Source organism: Neoarius graeffei, chromosome 2 (assembly GCF_027579695.1).
Source record: "Neoarius graeffei isolate fNeoGra1 chromosome 2, fNeoGra1.pri, whole genome shotgun sequence".
In the NCBI taxonomy this organism is placed as follows: Eukaryota; Metazoa; Chordata; class Actinopteri; order Siluriformes; family Ariidae; genus Neoarius; species Neoarius graeffei.
The window spans coordinates 16,909,061-16,926,221 of NC_083570.1; the positions used below are offsets into that span (position 1 = coordinate 16,909,061).

The following is a 17,161-nucleotide window of genomic DNA, read 5'->3' on the forward strand; positions in this document are numbered from 1 at the left end:
GATTTTGTTTTTTAAAACGAAAGCTGAAAGTTAGGTATAGATTATGTTTCTTACAGAATGTTACGATGGTAGCTGGTCTTGTATGAATTTCTGAGCTATAAAATGAGTCGTGGTCTATTTTTTTACCGTAGCGTGTTATTTGTGTGCGGGGAAGGACACACATTAACAATTTGCATGTGTAGAATGGAATTTTCCACTCCAACAGTTAGAAGTTGATCGCGCTTCCATTTGCGGTCTTTCTCGCTACGTTCACACTGCAAGGCTTAAGGCTCAATTCCGAGTTTTTTGTGAAATCCGATTTTTTGTGAGGTCGTTCACATTACCAATTATATGAGACTTGTATGCGATCTCCAATATGAACGGAAAACGACCCCAAAGTGTTCCGCATGCGCGAATTGACACGTAATAAGCACATCTACGTAATACGTAAACAAAAAAAAAAGCGCACTCTTCAAGTTTAATTATTTTTTTTGTTGTTGTTGTTTAATTATCTGGTTAGTGTTAAAGTGTGAGGTCTCGTGTGTGTTTTTGTTTCTGAACTGAAATGAAAACGTGTAGCCTGGTAACGAGGGTTGACTCCTAAATGTCTCTCTAATTTCTATATAAGTGCACTACATGTTACTAGGAAGTAATGGATTTTTAAACTCTATATAGTGCACTCGAGCTTCAGTAGGCAGTCATTTGGGATACGGCCGCTGTATTACCAAACTCTTAATTCAGGCTTAATAATTTGCACATATTTATTTCGTCGTATTAATAAACTTTTTCTACATTTTTATAAATATTTATTTAGATTGTTTGTTTATAGCCAGCTGAATTCTGCAACTTCTCTCAGCGCTGGCTCAAGGTGCATAAACACTAGGGCTGTAACAATATGCGTATCGAAATCAAAATCGCGATACGCAGAGCCACGATCCGTGTCGCGATACAAGAAGGCAGAATCGCGGTACACCCTTTCAAACTTCTCCTCAGCCCAAAAACAGAGGCGCTTCCAAACTTCAATTTATGAATACTTTACTTTTTATTTAAATTACATTTTAAACTTACTTAAATTACTTTTATTTTTTTATATCTATTAGTAAGTCGTTTTTTCGCCGACCTGCGACAATCTTCTGCGAGTCACGCAACGTCCACACTCGCCACTGGCAGAGCATTCATTTCTTTTAAGCGGTCGCCATTCTGGTTGCGACGCGGGGAGCGAATCTGTAAACAAGCAGCTCATTGGCTGGCTAGGTGTGCCACAAGCCAATCACAATCACTTGACCGGAAAGGCATGCAGTGTTGCCAGATTGGGCAGGTTTAGGTGCTTTTTGGCTGGTTTTGAACATATTTTGGGGTGGAAAACGTTAGCAATATCTGGCAACACTGAAGGCATGTCTGCTTGGGCGGAAGCCTTCTGCGGCGGTTACATTTTGACACGCGAGCAATGTTTCACCATAAAAATTCCGTAATTTCCATCTGTTTTCCGCGATCACAGAAAATCATTGGCCCTATGAGAGTGAGACAGTGAGAGAGCCCCCCCCCCCAAAAAAAAATCTTAACGGATTTACACGATTTGGAAAAATGACTTTTTCAGAACCGAAAAAAACAGAGCTTCTGGCTCAACAGTATTATTTTGAGAAATAAAACAGTCTTTGGATATACATTTGTTCATTTTTGCATACATATTACTCATTCTCTGCAGTGGTCTGAATTAGGGGTGGGCGATATGGGCAAAAAATAATATCTCGATATTTTTTAGGATTTTAACGATAACGATATTTTGACGATATTTAAAAAAAAACACTTGCTTAAAGATTACAATAATTACAATGACTAAAAGAATCATTGCAGTGACACAAGTATTTAAGGAAAAGCCATATTTATTTTCTTAAACAACTTTAAATTAATAAAAATGAATAATTCAATTGACAGTTCGTAACGGCAGCAAACATTCTAATCAACCGTCTCAGACGGCAGTACGGGTCTGCAAATATCCCGCCTGTTCCGCTGCCAACAACCAATCATATGTCGATCTGAACCAACAGCTTTCCAATCATCTTGCAGCTTCGTGCTCCGCTGTCCCTCTCCTGCCATTATAGAAGTACTGCGCCTGCGCAGTGTCAAAATAATCCACGAGAAAAGTGGATTTTAAAGCTTTTTCTGAGTCATGAGAACCAACCTAACACTCAAGTATAATCAGCTTTTCATGGCGATTTCAATCATATGCTCTTCGCGACCGTTAGTTTTCACAGAGTCCAGTATTGATATCTCCCCATTCATGTTCAGAGGGTCTGGTCTCACTAATCCGAAAAAGATGCCTGAAAGTGGCCGGCGAGTGACCGCACTTGGCCTGATAGGAGCCCGTCACAGCTTCTTCTTCTTCTTTGTTTTTTTTTTTTTTTCCCCTCAAAAAAAAAACCGTAAACTACAAGTCAAAGTTTTTCAGTATAACAATAATAAAGAAAAATGTGCTCAATTTAAAATGTATTGAAACTATTCGAAATCGGCTGATCGGTTCATTCATTATTATCCGTGAGTACAGAAACGCTAGTAATAATTTCTGGATCATTGCTATAAACGGGGACTAATATTTCTTGGGAACCAATGGGTTAATGTCATGGAATGAACCAACCGACCAATCGCATTTTTTCTTCAGATGGTATCTGGGTAAATGAGCAGCTGTCTCAGCCAATCACATTTTATTGCTGGACAGGATCATATCACGACATCTTCCGGTAGATACCCGAAATCAGCTTTGTGCGTTGTGAGGCCAGCGGAGCAAAAAAAAAAAAACCTTTTAATATGCTGAGCAATGTTTGATACATTTTGGAAAGTTGTTTTGGTTGCTTTATAGGTTTCTTAGAATATTTAACTCGTCACGTCTGTGCTGCTCTCCTGGGTTGCTAGAAACAGTTGTGTTGCCCTGGCTTGGTGTATAAAATGTGTGCCCCCCCCCCCCCCCCCCCCCCCCCCAAAGCAATTCAAGGCCTGTCCATCAGTCCGTGTCTGGCGCCGGGTCTGCTCCGCTCTGTATTGATTTTTGGCGGCTTAATTAAAAAAAACTCGATAATGCAAAATTACACATCGTCAAAACAACATTCACGATGACATCGCAGACGATACATATCGCCCACCCCTAGTCTGAATTATTTGTTATTAAATAGTTAATGTAAGTAAGTAAATGTTAATAAGTCAAATTTACTACTTTAAAAAAACATTAAAAAAAAATCGTGGGTGTATCGAATCGTGGGTCAAAAATCGCGATACGAATCGAATCGTGAGTTGGGTGTATCATTACAGCCCTAATAAACACCAGTGCAGTTTGCGATGGAGATGAGGCGAGACCTGGCGATGTGGTTTTTGTGGCGGCGGCGGAACTCGCACAATAATCTGATTAATGTGGGCAGCAGACTAATGAGACCGAAAGTGTCAAATTACTGGAAATTTCCAGAACAATCTTATAATCTTGTAATACAGGATGGTTTAAGTTATAAATCAGTTATAGAAACTGTTTTATTTAATCAGGCTAACAGATCAACATCCATGTCTCTACCAAATCCACCATTAGCTTGATCAATTCTATAAAAGTCTATTTAAATTCTGAAAACTGTATAAATGTTGTTGTTTTCCACCAAAGAGGCGGTGTTCTGTAAAGTTATCCTACCTCTTGGATTTGTCCTACCAAGCCTACTGCGCATGCGTAGAACACATGATGTCATATCTTGGAATTTGGACCGAGTTTTGTCCTACCGATCAGCTGGGCTGATAGAAAATCGGTGAGTATTTCACGCATTTGTAATGCGTAATGTAGGCATATTTGCAATTCAGAAACGTATAAAATACAGTATTTATAAACAAACGAAACGATGCCCTGTCATAACTTTGACTGCACAGTGCCCACTGCGTGACAGAATTAGCAAGTTCTCATACAGACCATTTTATTATTCAAAACAAGTGATTACAAATTATGTGACTCGGCCAAAGACTCAACCAATACGTACAAAACATAAAAATCGGCAAATGCGTGAAATACTCACCGATTTTCTATCAGCCCAGCTGATCGGTAGGACAAAACTCGGTCCAAATTCCAAGATATGACGTCATATGTTCTGCGCATGCGCAGTAGGCTTGGTAGGACAAATCCAAGAGGTAGGATAACTTTACAGAACAGCGGGATTAGCCAACGCAGAATAGTGACGTTTGTCTCTTGTTGACGTGTAGGTCGCATGAATGCGACCTGTCCGGTCAGACTGCAGTCGCATGTGAAAATAACGGATTTGCATCGGAATTAGGACCACATATCCAAGCGGCCTGGGTCGCATGTGAAAAAATCAGATCTGTGTCGTTCAGATTGTCAATAACAAATCGGATACAGGTTGCATATGGGCAAAAAAATCGGATATGGGTCGTTTCGGGGTGCAGTCTGAACGTAGTCTGTTTTAATCTGAATCTAATCCATTTAATAAAGTGCCAAAATTTTAACTTTATAATACGCAGTCGGCTTACTTTTAGTGCATCTTAGTTATATGTATATTACGGTAATTGCATCCGAAACATTCTAAATCATTAGGCCAAATTAAAAAAATAGTGTGTTTCCGGTAACCCGACCGACCAAGAATTTCCGCATCGAAATTGCCGACCGTAAAGTTTTTATTACAAATTTCCCTCGATATTTTAGTGTAAGCGGCGTTAGTTTGTCTATTTTTTTTGTTTGTTTGTTTTGTTTCAACGCATTCAAGTTGTGAAAGAAACGATAAAAAGTAAAATGTTTCGCCACTTCTATCAGCCCTCCTGCATAAACATGGAAGCGCACTTGTATACTGAAGGAGGAAGGGAAAACTGAGCTGAGCCGCCATTTTGAATCCTCGTTCACGGCTGTAATGCAAATTGCTTCCTCTTCAGTATACAAGTGCACTTCCATGGCAGGGAAAAACACTACATTTTGCCGCCTATGTAGTGCCCTATTTATACAAATAGGAGTCATTCAGGATTCAGCCATGTTTTTGCTCGGTGTTTTTGCTCGACCCAAGTTCTACAGTAGGCTAGGCCGTCTGCTTTTAATGGAAGTAGCCTAGCCTAGGACGTTATTTTCACGTTATTTCTTGATAAGGTGTTTTCAAGTTATTACATGAAAATATCATGAAATAACGTGATAATTTCGTATCATGAAATTACATGATGTGTTATTACATGATAAATATATTGTAAAAACATGATAACTTTAACAATATCGTTTCACGTAATTACTTGATTCTAAGCCAGTTTTTTTTGAGTGTGGCAGCAATACGCTTCCGTAGATCATAACTCGAACTCTTGCGATATTTTTTTAAATTCGTTTAAAGATTTAAAACACTTTTATTTTATTATGATGTGTGGTATAAAGGATTCTGTGCCAAAATACTATTTTGTAAGATGTTTACTTGTGTTAATTTTTTCGAACAAAATTAAAAAAAATTAAGAAAAACAAAAAACTTTTTCCTACCTACCGACCTTATTTTAGTATTTCATGTTACCGGAAACACACTTTTTTTTTTTTTTTTTTTGGCCTTACAGTTATAGTAATACAGCGACTTATTTTAAGGTGGCAGGTCTTAGGTTCAGATCCCTTTGTGATCAACAGGAGGTCATGATGATCGATTCTCTTCATTGGATCGTATAAGACGGCGCAAACCACCGTTCATATTTTCATGCACGTTTTTGTTACAACACTACATGATCAGAGATAATTAAGTGCAAGGTATCCCTGTAGATTTTCAAATCTATCGTATACCTCAGTAATCTATCACAAAACAGTTTAACTTGCATGTTGAACTTGAAGGTGAAATTTCAAATGTGTTTACATTAATACTCTTTAGGCCAGAAATCATTGAAACACTGGTAAAATCTATCCTATAATCATGGATCTAAAACCTCGGAGACCCTGAAAATGCACCTGAGAGCAAAGGAACACAACGCTAGCTAATGTCGTTAGCTAATAGCTACTACAGAAGAACAAAGAGGTTACAATGGGTTATTTTAGCCTATTTGGTTACACACTCGCCGCCACAGAATGTTAACAGCAATGTAATGCCTTTTCTGGCTAATTTTATTCGTCTTACCTCCAACAAAGTGGGCACTGCACAAGCGCTGGTATGCCGAGGGCTGCCAATCTTTCCTGTTTATGGCTGCTATCCATCTACCAGGATCCGATAAAATGATAACCCTTGCCTTGTTTGTTGATGGTTACTACATCCAGGTGCACAACAATATAGTGGCATGATGGAAGTCTTGCTGAAAGTAAACACTTTCTTTGCTGCCGTTCCTCAATGTTGGCTGTGGTAAACTACTGGTAGTACATGTCCAAAATGGCGGCCGCGTTTGTCGTGACGTCACGTGAAAAGGGTCCATACAGCACACTATATATACAACCCCGATTCCAAAAAATTTGGGACAAAGTACACATTGTAAATAAAAACGGAATGCAATGATGTGGAAGTTTCAAAATTCCATATTTTATTCAGAATAGAACACAGATGACACATCAAATGTTTAAACTGAGAAAATGTATCATTTAAAGAGAAAAATTAGGTGACTTTAAATTTCATGACAACATCACATCTCAAAAAAGTTGGGACAAGGCCATGTTTCCCACTGTGAGACATCCCCTTTTCTCTTTACAACAGTCTGTAAACATCTGGGGACTGAGGAGACAAGTTGCTCAAGTTTAGGGATAGGAATGTTAACCCATTCTTGTCTAATGTAGGATTCTAGTTGCTCAACTGTCTTAGGTCTTTTTTGTCATATCTTTCGTTTTATGATGCGCCAAATGTTTTCTATGGGTGAAAGATCTGGACTGCAGGCTGGCCAGTTCAGTACCCGGACCCTTCTTCTACGCAGCCATGATGCTGTAATTGATGCAGTATGTGGTTTGGCATCGTCATGTTGGAAAATGCAAGGTCTTCCCTGAAAGAGACGTCGTCTGGATGGAAGCATATGTTGCTCTAGAACCTGGATATACCTTTCAGCATTGATGGTGTCTTTCCAGATGTGTAAGCTGCCCATGCCACACGCACTAATGCAACCCCATACCATCAGAGATGCAGGCTTCTGAACTGAGCGCTGATAACAACTTGGGTCGTCCTTCTCCTCTTTAGTCCGAATGACACGGCGTCCCTGATTTCCATAAAGAACTTCACATTTTGATTCGTCTGACCACAGAACAGTTTTCCACTTTGCCACAGTCCATTTTAAATGAGCCTTGGCCCAGAGAAGACGTCCGCGCTTCTGGATCATGTTTAGATATGGCTTCTTCTTTGAACTATAGAGTTTTAGCTGGCAGTGGCGGATGGCACGGTGAATTGTGTTCACAGATAATGTTCTCTGGAAATATTCCTGAGCCCATTTTGTGATTTCCAATACAGAAGCATGCCTGTATGTGATGCAGTGCCGTCTAAGGGTCCGAAGATCACGGGCACCCAGTATGTTTTTCCGGCCTTGACCCTTACGCACAGAGATTCTTCCAGATTCTCTGAATCTTTTGATGATATTATGCACTGTAGATGATGATATGTTCAAACTCTTTGCAATTTTACACTGTCGAACTCCTTTCTGATATTGCTCCACTATTTGTCGGCACAGAATTAGGGGGATTGGTGATCCTCTTCCCATCTTTACTTCTGAGAGCCGCTGCCACTCCAAGATGCTCTTTTTATACCCAGTCATGTTAATGACCTATTGCCAATTGACCTAATGAGTTGCAATTTGGTCCTCCAGCTGTTCCTTTTTTGTACCTTTAACTTTTCCAGCCTCTTATTGCCCCTGTCCCAACTTTTTTGAGATGTGTTGCTGTCATGAAATTTCAAATGAGCCGATACTTGGCATGAAATTTCAAAATGTCTCACTTTCGACATTTGATATGTTGTCTATGTTCTATTGTGAATACAATATCAGTTTTTGAGATTTGTAAATTATTGCATTCCGTTTTTATTTACAATTTGTACTTTGTCCCAACTTTTTTGGAATCAGGATTGTATAGTGTGGACGCCATTTTGGAGCGCTGTCCGAAACCTTAGTGAGGATTACATGGGAAGTGCGCTCAGTACAATCTGGATTTATCACAGAAATACACGCACGCGTTTATTACTTTGAAAACCCACCAGCCAGCCGCCTGATCTGGCATGTTGTAATTTCGCGACAGTAATGACGTACAGTGCTGAGCGTAAATGAGTCCACCCGCTTTGAAAAGTAACATTTTCAACAGTATCTCAATGAACACAAACAATTTCCAAAATATTGACAAGTTTAATATAACATCTGTTTAACTTATAACAGGAAAGTAAGGTTAATAATATAAACTTAGATTACACATTTTTCAGTTTTACTCAAATTAGGGTGGTGCAAAAATGAGTGCACCCCACAACAAAAACTACTCCATCTAGTACTTTGTATGGCCTCCATGATTTTTAATGACGGCACCAAGTCTTCTAGGCATGGAATGAACAAGTTGGCGATATTTTGCAACATCAATCTTTTTCCATTCTTCAACAACGACCTCTTTTAGTGACTGGATGCTGGATGGAAAGCGATGCTCAACTTGTCTCTTCAGAATTCCCCAAAGAAAATAATTTCTTTACACCGCAAAGGTGAAGGCTACAAGAAGATCAGCAAAGCTTTACTTATCAGTCAGAATACTGTAGCAAAAGTGGTACAAAAATTTAAGAAAGATGGAACTGCAACCATCTCACAGAGACGTCCAGGTCGTCCACGGAAGTTAACACCTCAACGGGAGCGTCTTCTGATGAGAAGGGTTGAAGAAAATCAGCATGCAAGTTCACTGCAGTTATCTAAAGAAGTAGAAAGCCAAACTGGGGTGACTATTTCCCGTGACACAATACGGCGTACGCTGCAGAGGAATGGCATGCATGGAAAGAAGCCTCTCCTAAAGCCCAGGCACAAAAAAGCCCGCCTAGAGTTTGCCAGGGCCCATGCTGACAAAGATGAAGACTACTGGGACTCTATACTCTGGAGTGATGAGACCAAGATAAATGTTTTTGGAACTGATGGCTTCAAAACTGTATGGCGTCACAAAGGTGAGGAATACAAAGAAAACTGCCTGGTGCCTACAGTGAAACATGGTGGTGGCAGTGTCCTTATGTGGGGCTGCATGAGTGCTGCTGGTGTCGGGGAGCTGCAGTTCATTGATGGCAACATGAATTCGCAGATGTATTGCTCTATATTGAAAGAGAAGATGCTACCATCACTCCGTGCCCTTGGTCGTTGTGCACTTTTCCAACACACATCTAAGGTCACTGTTGGATTTCTGAAGAAGAACAGGGTGAAAGTGATTCAGTGGCCAAGTACGTCTCCTGATCTGAACCCAATCGAACACCTATGGGGAATTCTGAAGAGACAAGTTGAGCATCACTCTCCATCCAGCATCCAGCCACTAAAAGAGGTCGTTGTTGAAGAATGGAAAAAGATTGATGCTGTAAAATGTCACCAACTTGTTCATTCCATGCCTAGAAGACTTGGTGCTGTCATTAAAAGTCATGGAGGCCATACAAAGTACTAGATGTAGTAGTTTTTGTTGTGGGGTGCACTCATTTTTGCACCACCCTAATTTGAATAAAACTGAAAAATGTGTAATCTAAGTTATATTATTAACCTTACTTTCACGTTATAAGTTAAACAGATGTTATATTAAACTTTGTCTTGTCAACATTTTGGAAATTGTTTAAAATGTTACTTTTCAAAGCGGGTGCACTCATTTACGCTGAGCACTGTAAATACCAGCGCGACGGACTCATCCTTATCCTGTCGTCTTTCCAACTCTTCAGTTGGTTCGAAGTCGTATGGAATAATCTCCATGTCACGTACGCGAGGGAGGCGGATGTACAGTACGTGCAGAAGTATACGGTTTAATTAAGCGCAGACAAACGATCCAAAACGGCAGGCGAGATCAAAAACGAGAAACAGGAAATCAAGACAACGGATAGAAAGGCTCGGTAATGCGTACGGTAATACTTCGCGATGCAAATGCATCAGCACGGTCTTAAATAGGCAAACGCGCAGTTCCTTAATTGAGCTCAGGTGCGCCTTGTTCACGGCCCGAGGCGCGCCTTCAGGTGGACGCGCCACAGCACGCAAGACTGATACTCCATCACTGACGAAGCTGGCAAATCTCGAAATTAATCCAAATCAGAATGATATGGCGACCTGGCCGCTGTGCAAACAGTTTTCAAAATGGCAGCGCCAACACTTCACGTTTGAAGTCTCACACAAGTCTCGTGAAGATCGCACGGATAAGCGACGCCTGCCGTGGACCAAACGAACTACATTCAACATGGCTAAAAACCGAAAAGGCTGAGAAGTGTCGTATAATATGCCAATACGAGTCACGATATAAGGTTAATCAAACCGAAAGTGTAATTGAATAACACGTTAATTAAGAAATAAAGCAAGTTTAAAAATGACTTCAGTTCCATGGCGTGTCGTCCACAATTAAATCGTATCTCCGCCTCCATCGGTTCTCCACGGAGTTCCGTTCCGATTGTTTTGTTCGAAAGATCTCATTGCGCCGCACGAAACTTGGTTGTCAAATTTTTTGGCTGACAAGTTCCTAATTAGACCAAATGAACGAGTTTTCCAGGCCTCTCGCTAGAATTGTACTGCATCTCCTCTCTGATTTTTCATCCGACTCCAGTTCTGATCAATGTTTCGGGTCGATCTTCCCGCCGGGAACAAAATTTCGTCCTTTTTTTGAGTTTCATGTTGTAAACAGTTTGTCGTGGAGGTTGGTCCTCTCTCACATCATCGCATTTCAGTTTTGTTTGACGTTTTGATGGCAGGCCGGACGAGCTGCTCCGTCCTTGACGTTCTGTCGTTTCCACCAAAGAAAGAATTCTACGATCTTCCAAACCTTGTTGTTTTCCATGATCTTCCAGGTGTTTTCATGTTGCTCAGCTGGCCAGTGCATTCCTTCTTTTTAAGAATGGACTGAATTGAATTATCATCTCGCCAAAAGGTCTGGGTGGTTGTTGTCGTCCCTCCCCTACCCCCAACGATGGCCTCCTTCACATGCGTCAACACCTCGTTGGGCTGCGTATTGAGATTTCCCATGAACAAATGCAAATTCAGCACTTGGAATCAACCCCAGATCTTTTTTTTTTTTCTTTCCCCCTCCTTAACTTGTTTTGAAATGATGAAGAAACTGGCCATGAAGCTAGCTACTCTAGTCAGTTGTTCAATTACTTTTGAATCTGGGAAAATAGAGGGACTGTGCTTCCCAAAAGAAAAAAATTCTGTAATTCTGAAATGCTTAGTGTGATGTTTTTGTTAAGCCCCTTGAGTTAAAGACGGAAGTCTGCACTTCAGTCACATATTGATTTGCTTCGTTTCAGATTTGTGGTGGTGGTGTGCACAGAGGCAAAATTGCGTCGCTGGCCAAATACTTATGGACTTGGCTGTAGCTAGGAATTTTTTTTTTTTTAAATGTAGGAAGCCGAGCACATTTTGTTAATCAGATAACTGATAATTTGTTTCTCTAGCTTTAGAAGTTCTATATAAAGCTACGGGGGTGGGGGAATGCGAGACAGGCCACGCCCCCAAGCAACAACAAAAGCGTTTTGCTAAAGATTAAAACTAGAGCAAGTTACTAGTGTGGATGTCGACACTAATTACTCAGTAATTACAGTATACAAAGACTATTTTCTGACCACTGGTTTATTTTCCTCACTTTACTCTCAGGCTCACGTTCTCAGGATATCAGGAACGTCATCCCGTTCAGCGGTAGAGGTATCGTTCTTGGTGGGAGCACACGTCCATCAGCATCCATCCAGGAACCCCTCATCCACAGTGCCACCCACTCACCAGAGCCAGCTGATGCTACCACCACCACCGCTCTTCCGAAAAGGTCAATCAGCAACCCCAAAGCCTTCGTCAATGTCAGCGGCTCTCCTGTAAGAGTCACCAAAACCAACGGCAGCTTGTTGGGACCCAAACAGAGAACGGTAAAGGATCTTTTCCGAAACAAAAGCCTGAGATCGCCAGAGAAAACGAATCCAACAGAACCAAAGCAAGCGTCCGTTAATACACTGATTTTGGATAGTGCCTTAAATCTGAACTCTGCTCAAACCAGCCCCGTTAATAAGAGCTCGTCGGGTTCTTCAGGGTCGCCCCTTTCCAAATACTTTGCTCGCACTAAGAGTACTGGAACCGGAATTCCAGGTCCCATCAAACCAGAAAACGGCGTTCCAGGTTTCACTTCAGGGCGGTTTGAAAACCGGAAAAGTGCTGCTTCGATATCTGAGATCAAACCAGAAAATGTTTGTGTTCCAACTTCCAGTTTAAAATACTTTGGAAATCCAAAAAGTTCTGGAGCCGGAACGCCAGATTCCAGTTCGACCGGTTCCAATTCAACACACTTTGGAAGCCAGAGCCATTCAGACCCGCCTCCTGCCAACTTTAGCAGCAAGGTTCCGAGTTCCAGTTTCCCACACTTCAGAAGTCCCAAAGGTCCTGGAACCGGAATTCTCAGTTCTAGTTCTCCAAGTTCCATCGGCTCAGAATGCAGCGTTCCAAAGTCCAGTTCGAGACGTTTTGAAAATCAGAAAAGTTCTGGAACTGGAAGGTCGGCTTCTTCCAGCACGCCAAGCTCCAATTTGACGTTCGTAGGAAGTCCAGAGAAATCCGGGTCGTTTATTCCGGCATCCGCCTCCAGAAGCCCGCACAAACCTGGCGCTGGAGCTGGGACTGGAGGGAAGAAAAGGTGGCAGGAAGACCGGAATTCTACACACATCTTTGATTTCTTCCAGCGAGTCGTCCACTCGCCTGCATCTTCCTCAATCTCCAAGGAGCGTCAGGAAGAGGGACCCGGTGCCGAAGTGAACTCTTCCGGTGCGTCCGGAGGGGGAGGTACCTTCCTCGGTTCCGCTCCCCTCACTGTGACCTGCCCCGTGTGCCAGAGCAAAGTGCCGGAGTCCAAAATTAACCAACATCTCGACTCATGTCTCATGTGACCGTAATAGTGTGAGCGAGAGACGGAGATTATGAGCCGAAGCATGTTTCTCGGCAAAGATCTTGACTAAATAAGGGGCGGCGCCTACGTTACAAATTTGACACGAAATTATGGTCAAGTTTTCCGATCGACTGGCTCAAACCCCGCCTTCTGAAAATCAGGACACGCTAAATATACTGTATGTATTGAAGGAACAATGGCATCCTCGTTGGTCTTTTAGCGCTCGCTCAAGGAGAACGGGCGAAGTTTTAACTTCATACCACCCTCAGGAGCGCTGCACGTCTGCATAAATGCAGAGACGTCAATCTCAGGGACAACTTTCAGGTTTCTTGGGAAGGGCTGACATTCAAGTCAAGCTTCAAAAACTTGTAGGACTGGAAACGTCCTCGTAAAACACTTTTTCATGAGCAACGTAAAACCGCATGTAATCTAATGAATCGCTTCCCAAAGTCAAGTCGATTCAGAGGCGAATCACTTTCTGGCTGCAGCGAGGGTTCCATTCAAACGCTGTAGACGTGGAAAATAACTGGTTTTGCCGCTGAGAACAGGCGCATCACGAAGCGAGCGTCCTGATTGGGCAGCATTGCTGTGATCGACTGCTCCATCCTTTGGCGCTTCAGCGTTATCGGATTTTTCCACATCATTATCGATTACGCTTCTTGTGCACCCCGTCAGGGTGTGCTTCACACCTTCTTCTTTTCAGCTCAACAACTCCACCCAGAAACAGCAGCATGATCCGGTGAATCAAAGCAGACGGGTGACACATGACTCACTTTTACAGGTGTTGCACGTCACGGATGAATACGTGATTCGTGACTCATAGCAGAGATCGTGTTAAGAAATAAATCTTGTCACACAGCGCACAAGCTTTGGTTGGTTTTATTGTCCATGTTGAGCCTGGACACAATGCTGCTGATTTTTTTTTTTTAAAGAAAAAATGAATAGCTGCTCTAAATCAGTGTATTATTATTATTATTATTATTATTATTATTATTATAATGTAGAATGTGTGTCCTATCTGTTTCAATTTTTGTACCAAGTTCATATTTGAATAAATATAACTCTAATCTGTCGTCTTTATCATTTATAATTTTATTTATTTATTTTTTTTATCGCACTGGGACGGGTTTGGAAAGCAGAACTGGGGAAAACCTTTTCTCAGGAAGAAATCTGCCACCGGAAAAGTTTCACAATCCTAGTTTTCATTCGCATGTCCATACCGGAGTCGTCTTTATGAGTAGCACGCTGTGTGAGCACAATCGCTATCAGGCGCGTTAAAATGTAAATAACTTTTCTAGAATTTCACCAAAACTCATTGAATTTTCAGCATTGTAAGAGAACTCCCTAAAGTATTATTCAGCAAAACCCCAGAATGATAGCACAAATCTAGAATTTTTAACAGAATTTTAGTTCTTAAAATTTAAGGTAATTATGGACATCACGCGTAACATTTACACCCGTGAAAAATCACTTTGAATGCGGTTTTGAAAGTTTTGATCAAATATTCTCTATAATAAAAAAAAAAAAATCGCTTAAATATTATAAACAGTCTTTTTAATGTATCAAAAAATAATTTTGATAAAGCAAGGAAATTCGGAAGAAAATTTTTTTCTTTTGCTTGTTGTGCGCGTCACGCTACCAAAATCTAACTAACCCCTTCACGAACAATTCCAACTTTCATGGACTTGTAGCGCAAATAAACCTTTCAAAAAAATATATAATACTTCTCACCCAGTAAATTAGAATCCTGGTGATTTATATCCTCGTAGCTTCAGTAGATCTAGAGATTTAGTCGATTTAATAAATCCCAAACGCTGTGAAACACGCCAGCCATCTATGGTGAGAAGTGCTGCTGTAGTTGAGAAACTCTCATTTCTCCCGCTTCCAACCAACTCCGTGACCCATACCAAAATAACAATGTCACGCTCATCACTTAAGGATGATTTATGCCAAGTTTCACGGAAAAATACAGCGAAATAAACTTGCTAGAAGCATTTTTCAAAATCCCAAACATTATGAAACATTTCTTGTAGGGTTTCAGGTTACAAATTTCGAGAATAGAGAAATTGCGGCGCAAAAGTTTGCCACTAAACTCGCGAAAATACTCCGTCCTAGCGAGTTTCACAACCGAACTAGGCTACGTGACAGTCCGTGACCACCCAGAAATGTTCTAGAAGGTACGCTTCTAGGCACATGCGATCGAGAAAGACGCCACGTGAAGGTAGTAAAGGTAGTATTTCCACTGTCTTATGGGTCATTCTACGAAACCGGTGCCTTTTGTGTCCGCATAATTTCATGACCTCTAAAAAAAAAAAAGTCAGAAATTGTGAAAATGTATTTCAAATGAACAAAACTGTTTATTTAAGTGTTGTGAATTACACAATGCATGTTTTACTGTCACTGTAAACAAAAATCCTACATTTTTTTTTTTCATCTTTTTATCATATACTGTACACAACCTATTTTCCCATGTCCGGGAAGTCCCGTATGGAATTTGCACCTAACATATTTACATAAATATATACATTTTTCAAACAATTTTTTTATTAATTTCATGAATAAAATTACATCCTTCGTAAAATACAATAGTTTTGTTTAGAATAAAAGTATCATTTATTATCTAAAAATCACAATTTATGCTCGTCCTACAATTTTACATACCACCCTGTAACGCTTACACATTTTGGCTGTTAGAAAGACAGTGTCTCTTTAAGTGACATCACAGGAAGCTGATGACATCACTCAAACCCTTGGCCAAAGTCAGGATCCCAAGCAGGCAAGTTCCCACACAATTTGATATGATTTATTTGCTCTTTTTGGTAGTTAGATAGGGTCCGTTAAGCTTAACCTTACCACCCTGTAACGCATAATAGACAGGGAAACTATAAAAAATTCTTGTTTTTTTCAGCTTTTTAGGAAAATGGAGGGATTTGTAAACTGGATTGTACACTTGTTAGCTATGCTAGTTATTATCAGAACTAGCTGAGGTCATTCTGAGGTGAAATTTACCACCCTGTAACATACCACCCTTTAACACTTTGTATTGTTACAGGGTGGTAAAGGGAACATATGAGGGCTTGTCAGTGGCATTAAGATTATAATTCATTCAAATGTTGTATCTATATTTAGGTATTTACAAATTATTATAAGTACAGAAACCTATTTATTTATTTATTTATTTATTAAGAGCACTGGGAATACAATCAAAGCTTCAGTGAGTCATTAGCAGTGAGTTCATACCAGCCAGATAGTTTGAATGCTGCGTTTTTATGTAAACAAAATCTAACAACCAGTTACGAGTTGTCCTGGAAGTCATTGAACCGCCACAACCTGTGACATCCCGTCACCTTGGAATCCAGAGGGATGTATGGAAGCGTCTTTCCAAGATCCATGCCTAATCATCATTAGAGTCAGAAATATAGCTAGAATCAGTTAGAGTTAGAAAAGTTAGTTAACGATTCAGGGTGCAATGTTGGTGTTTTAAACAATAGTTTCAAAGCTAAATGTACTTCATGTTTTTGTATGGTCCATGAGAAATGAAATTAAGAACAACAACAACAAAAATAATCTTCTGAATTCTGCCCATGTTGAATGCACTTACTACTGTTTTTTTATTTGTATTTGTGAAACCTTTTTATCAATAAATATTTCATATGTATTTTGGCTCTTGTCTTATATTTGCTGTACCTACATATATCCAGGAAAAATTAATAAAACTAATGTTGATGCATGGAAACAAACCAAATCAACAGACCCAAAGCAGGACTTACCACTCTGTAACATGACTTACCACCCTGTAACAATGGGTTTTTTGTTTAAATTCATGGAAATGCTGCGAAATCTCATCTCATTATCTCTAGCCGCTTTATCCTTCTACAGGGTCGCAGGCAAGCTGGAGCCTATCCCAGCTGACTACGGGCGAAAGGCGGGGTACACCCTGGACAAGTCGCCAGGTCATCACAGGGCTGACACATAGACACAGACAACCATTCACACTCACATTCACACCTACGGTCAATTTAGAGTCACCAGTTAACCCTAACCTGCATGTCTTTGGACTGTGGGGGAAACCGGAGCACCCGGAGGAAACCCACGCAGACACAGGGAGAACATGCAAACTCCACACAGAAAGGCCCTCGCCGGCCACGGGGCTCGAACCCGGACCTTCTTGCTGTGAGGCGACAG

At 40.8% G+C, this 17,161-nt stretch overlaps 1 protein-coding gene across 1 annotated transcript in view; it reads left to right on the forward strand.

The window, feature by feature from the left end:
* The window catches only part of sprtn (SprT-like N-terminal domain), a 30,498-nt gene extending 13,864 nt beyond the window's left edge, over positions 1 to 16,634 (forward strand). The window contains exon 5 of the mRNA XM_060913920.1: positions 11,707 to 16,634. Coding sequence (XP_060769903.1) covers positions 11,707 to 12,977 — 1,271 coding nt within the window. The 3' untranslated portion in view covers positions 12,978 to 16,634. The remainder of the gene's footprint in view (positions 1 to 11,706) is intronic.
* Positions 16,635 to 17,161: the final 527 nt, after the last annotated feature.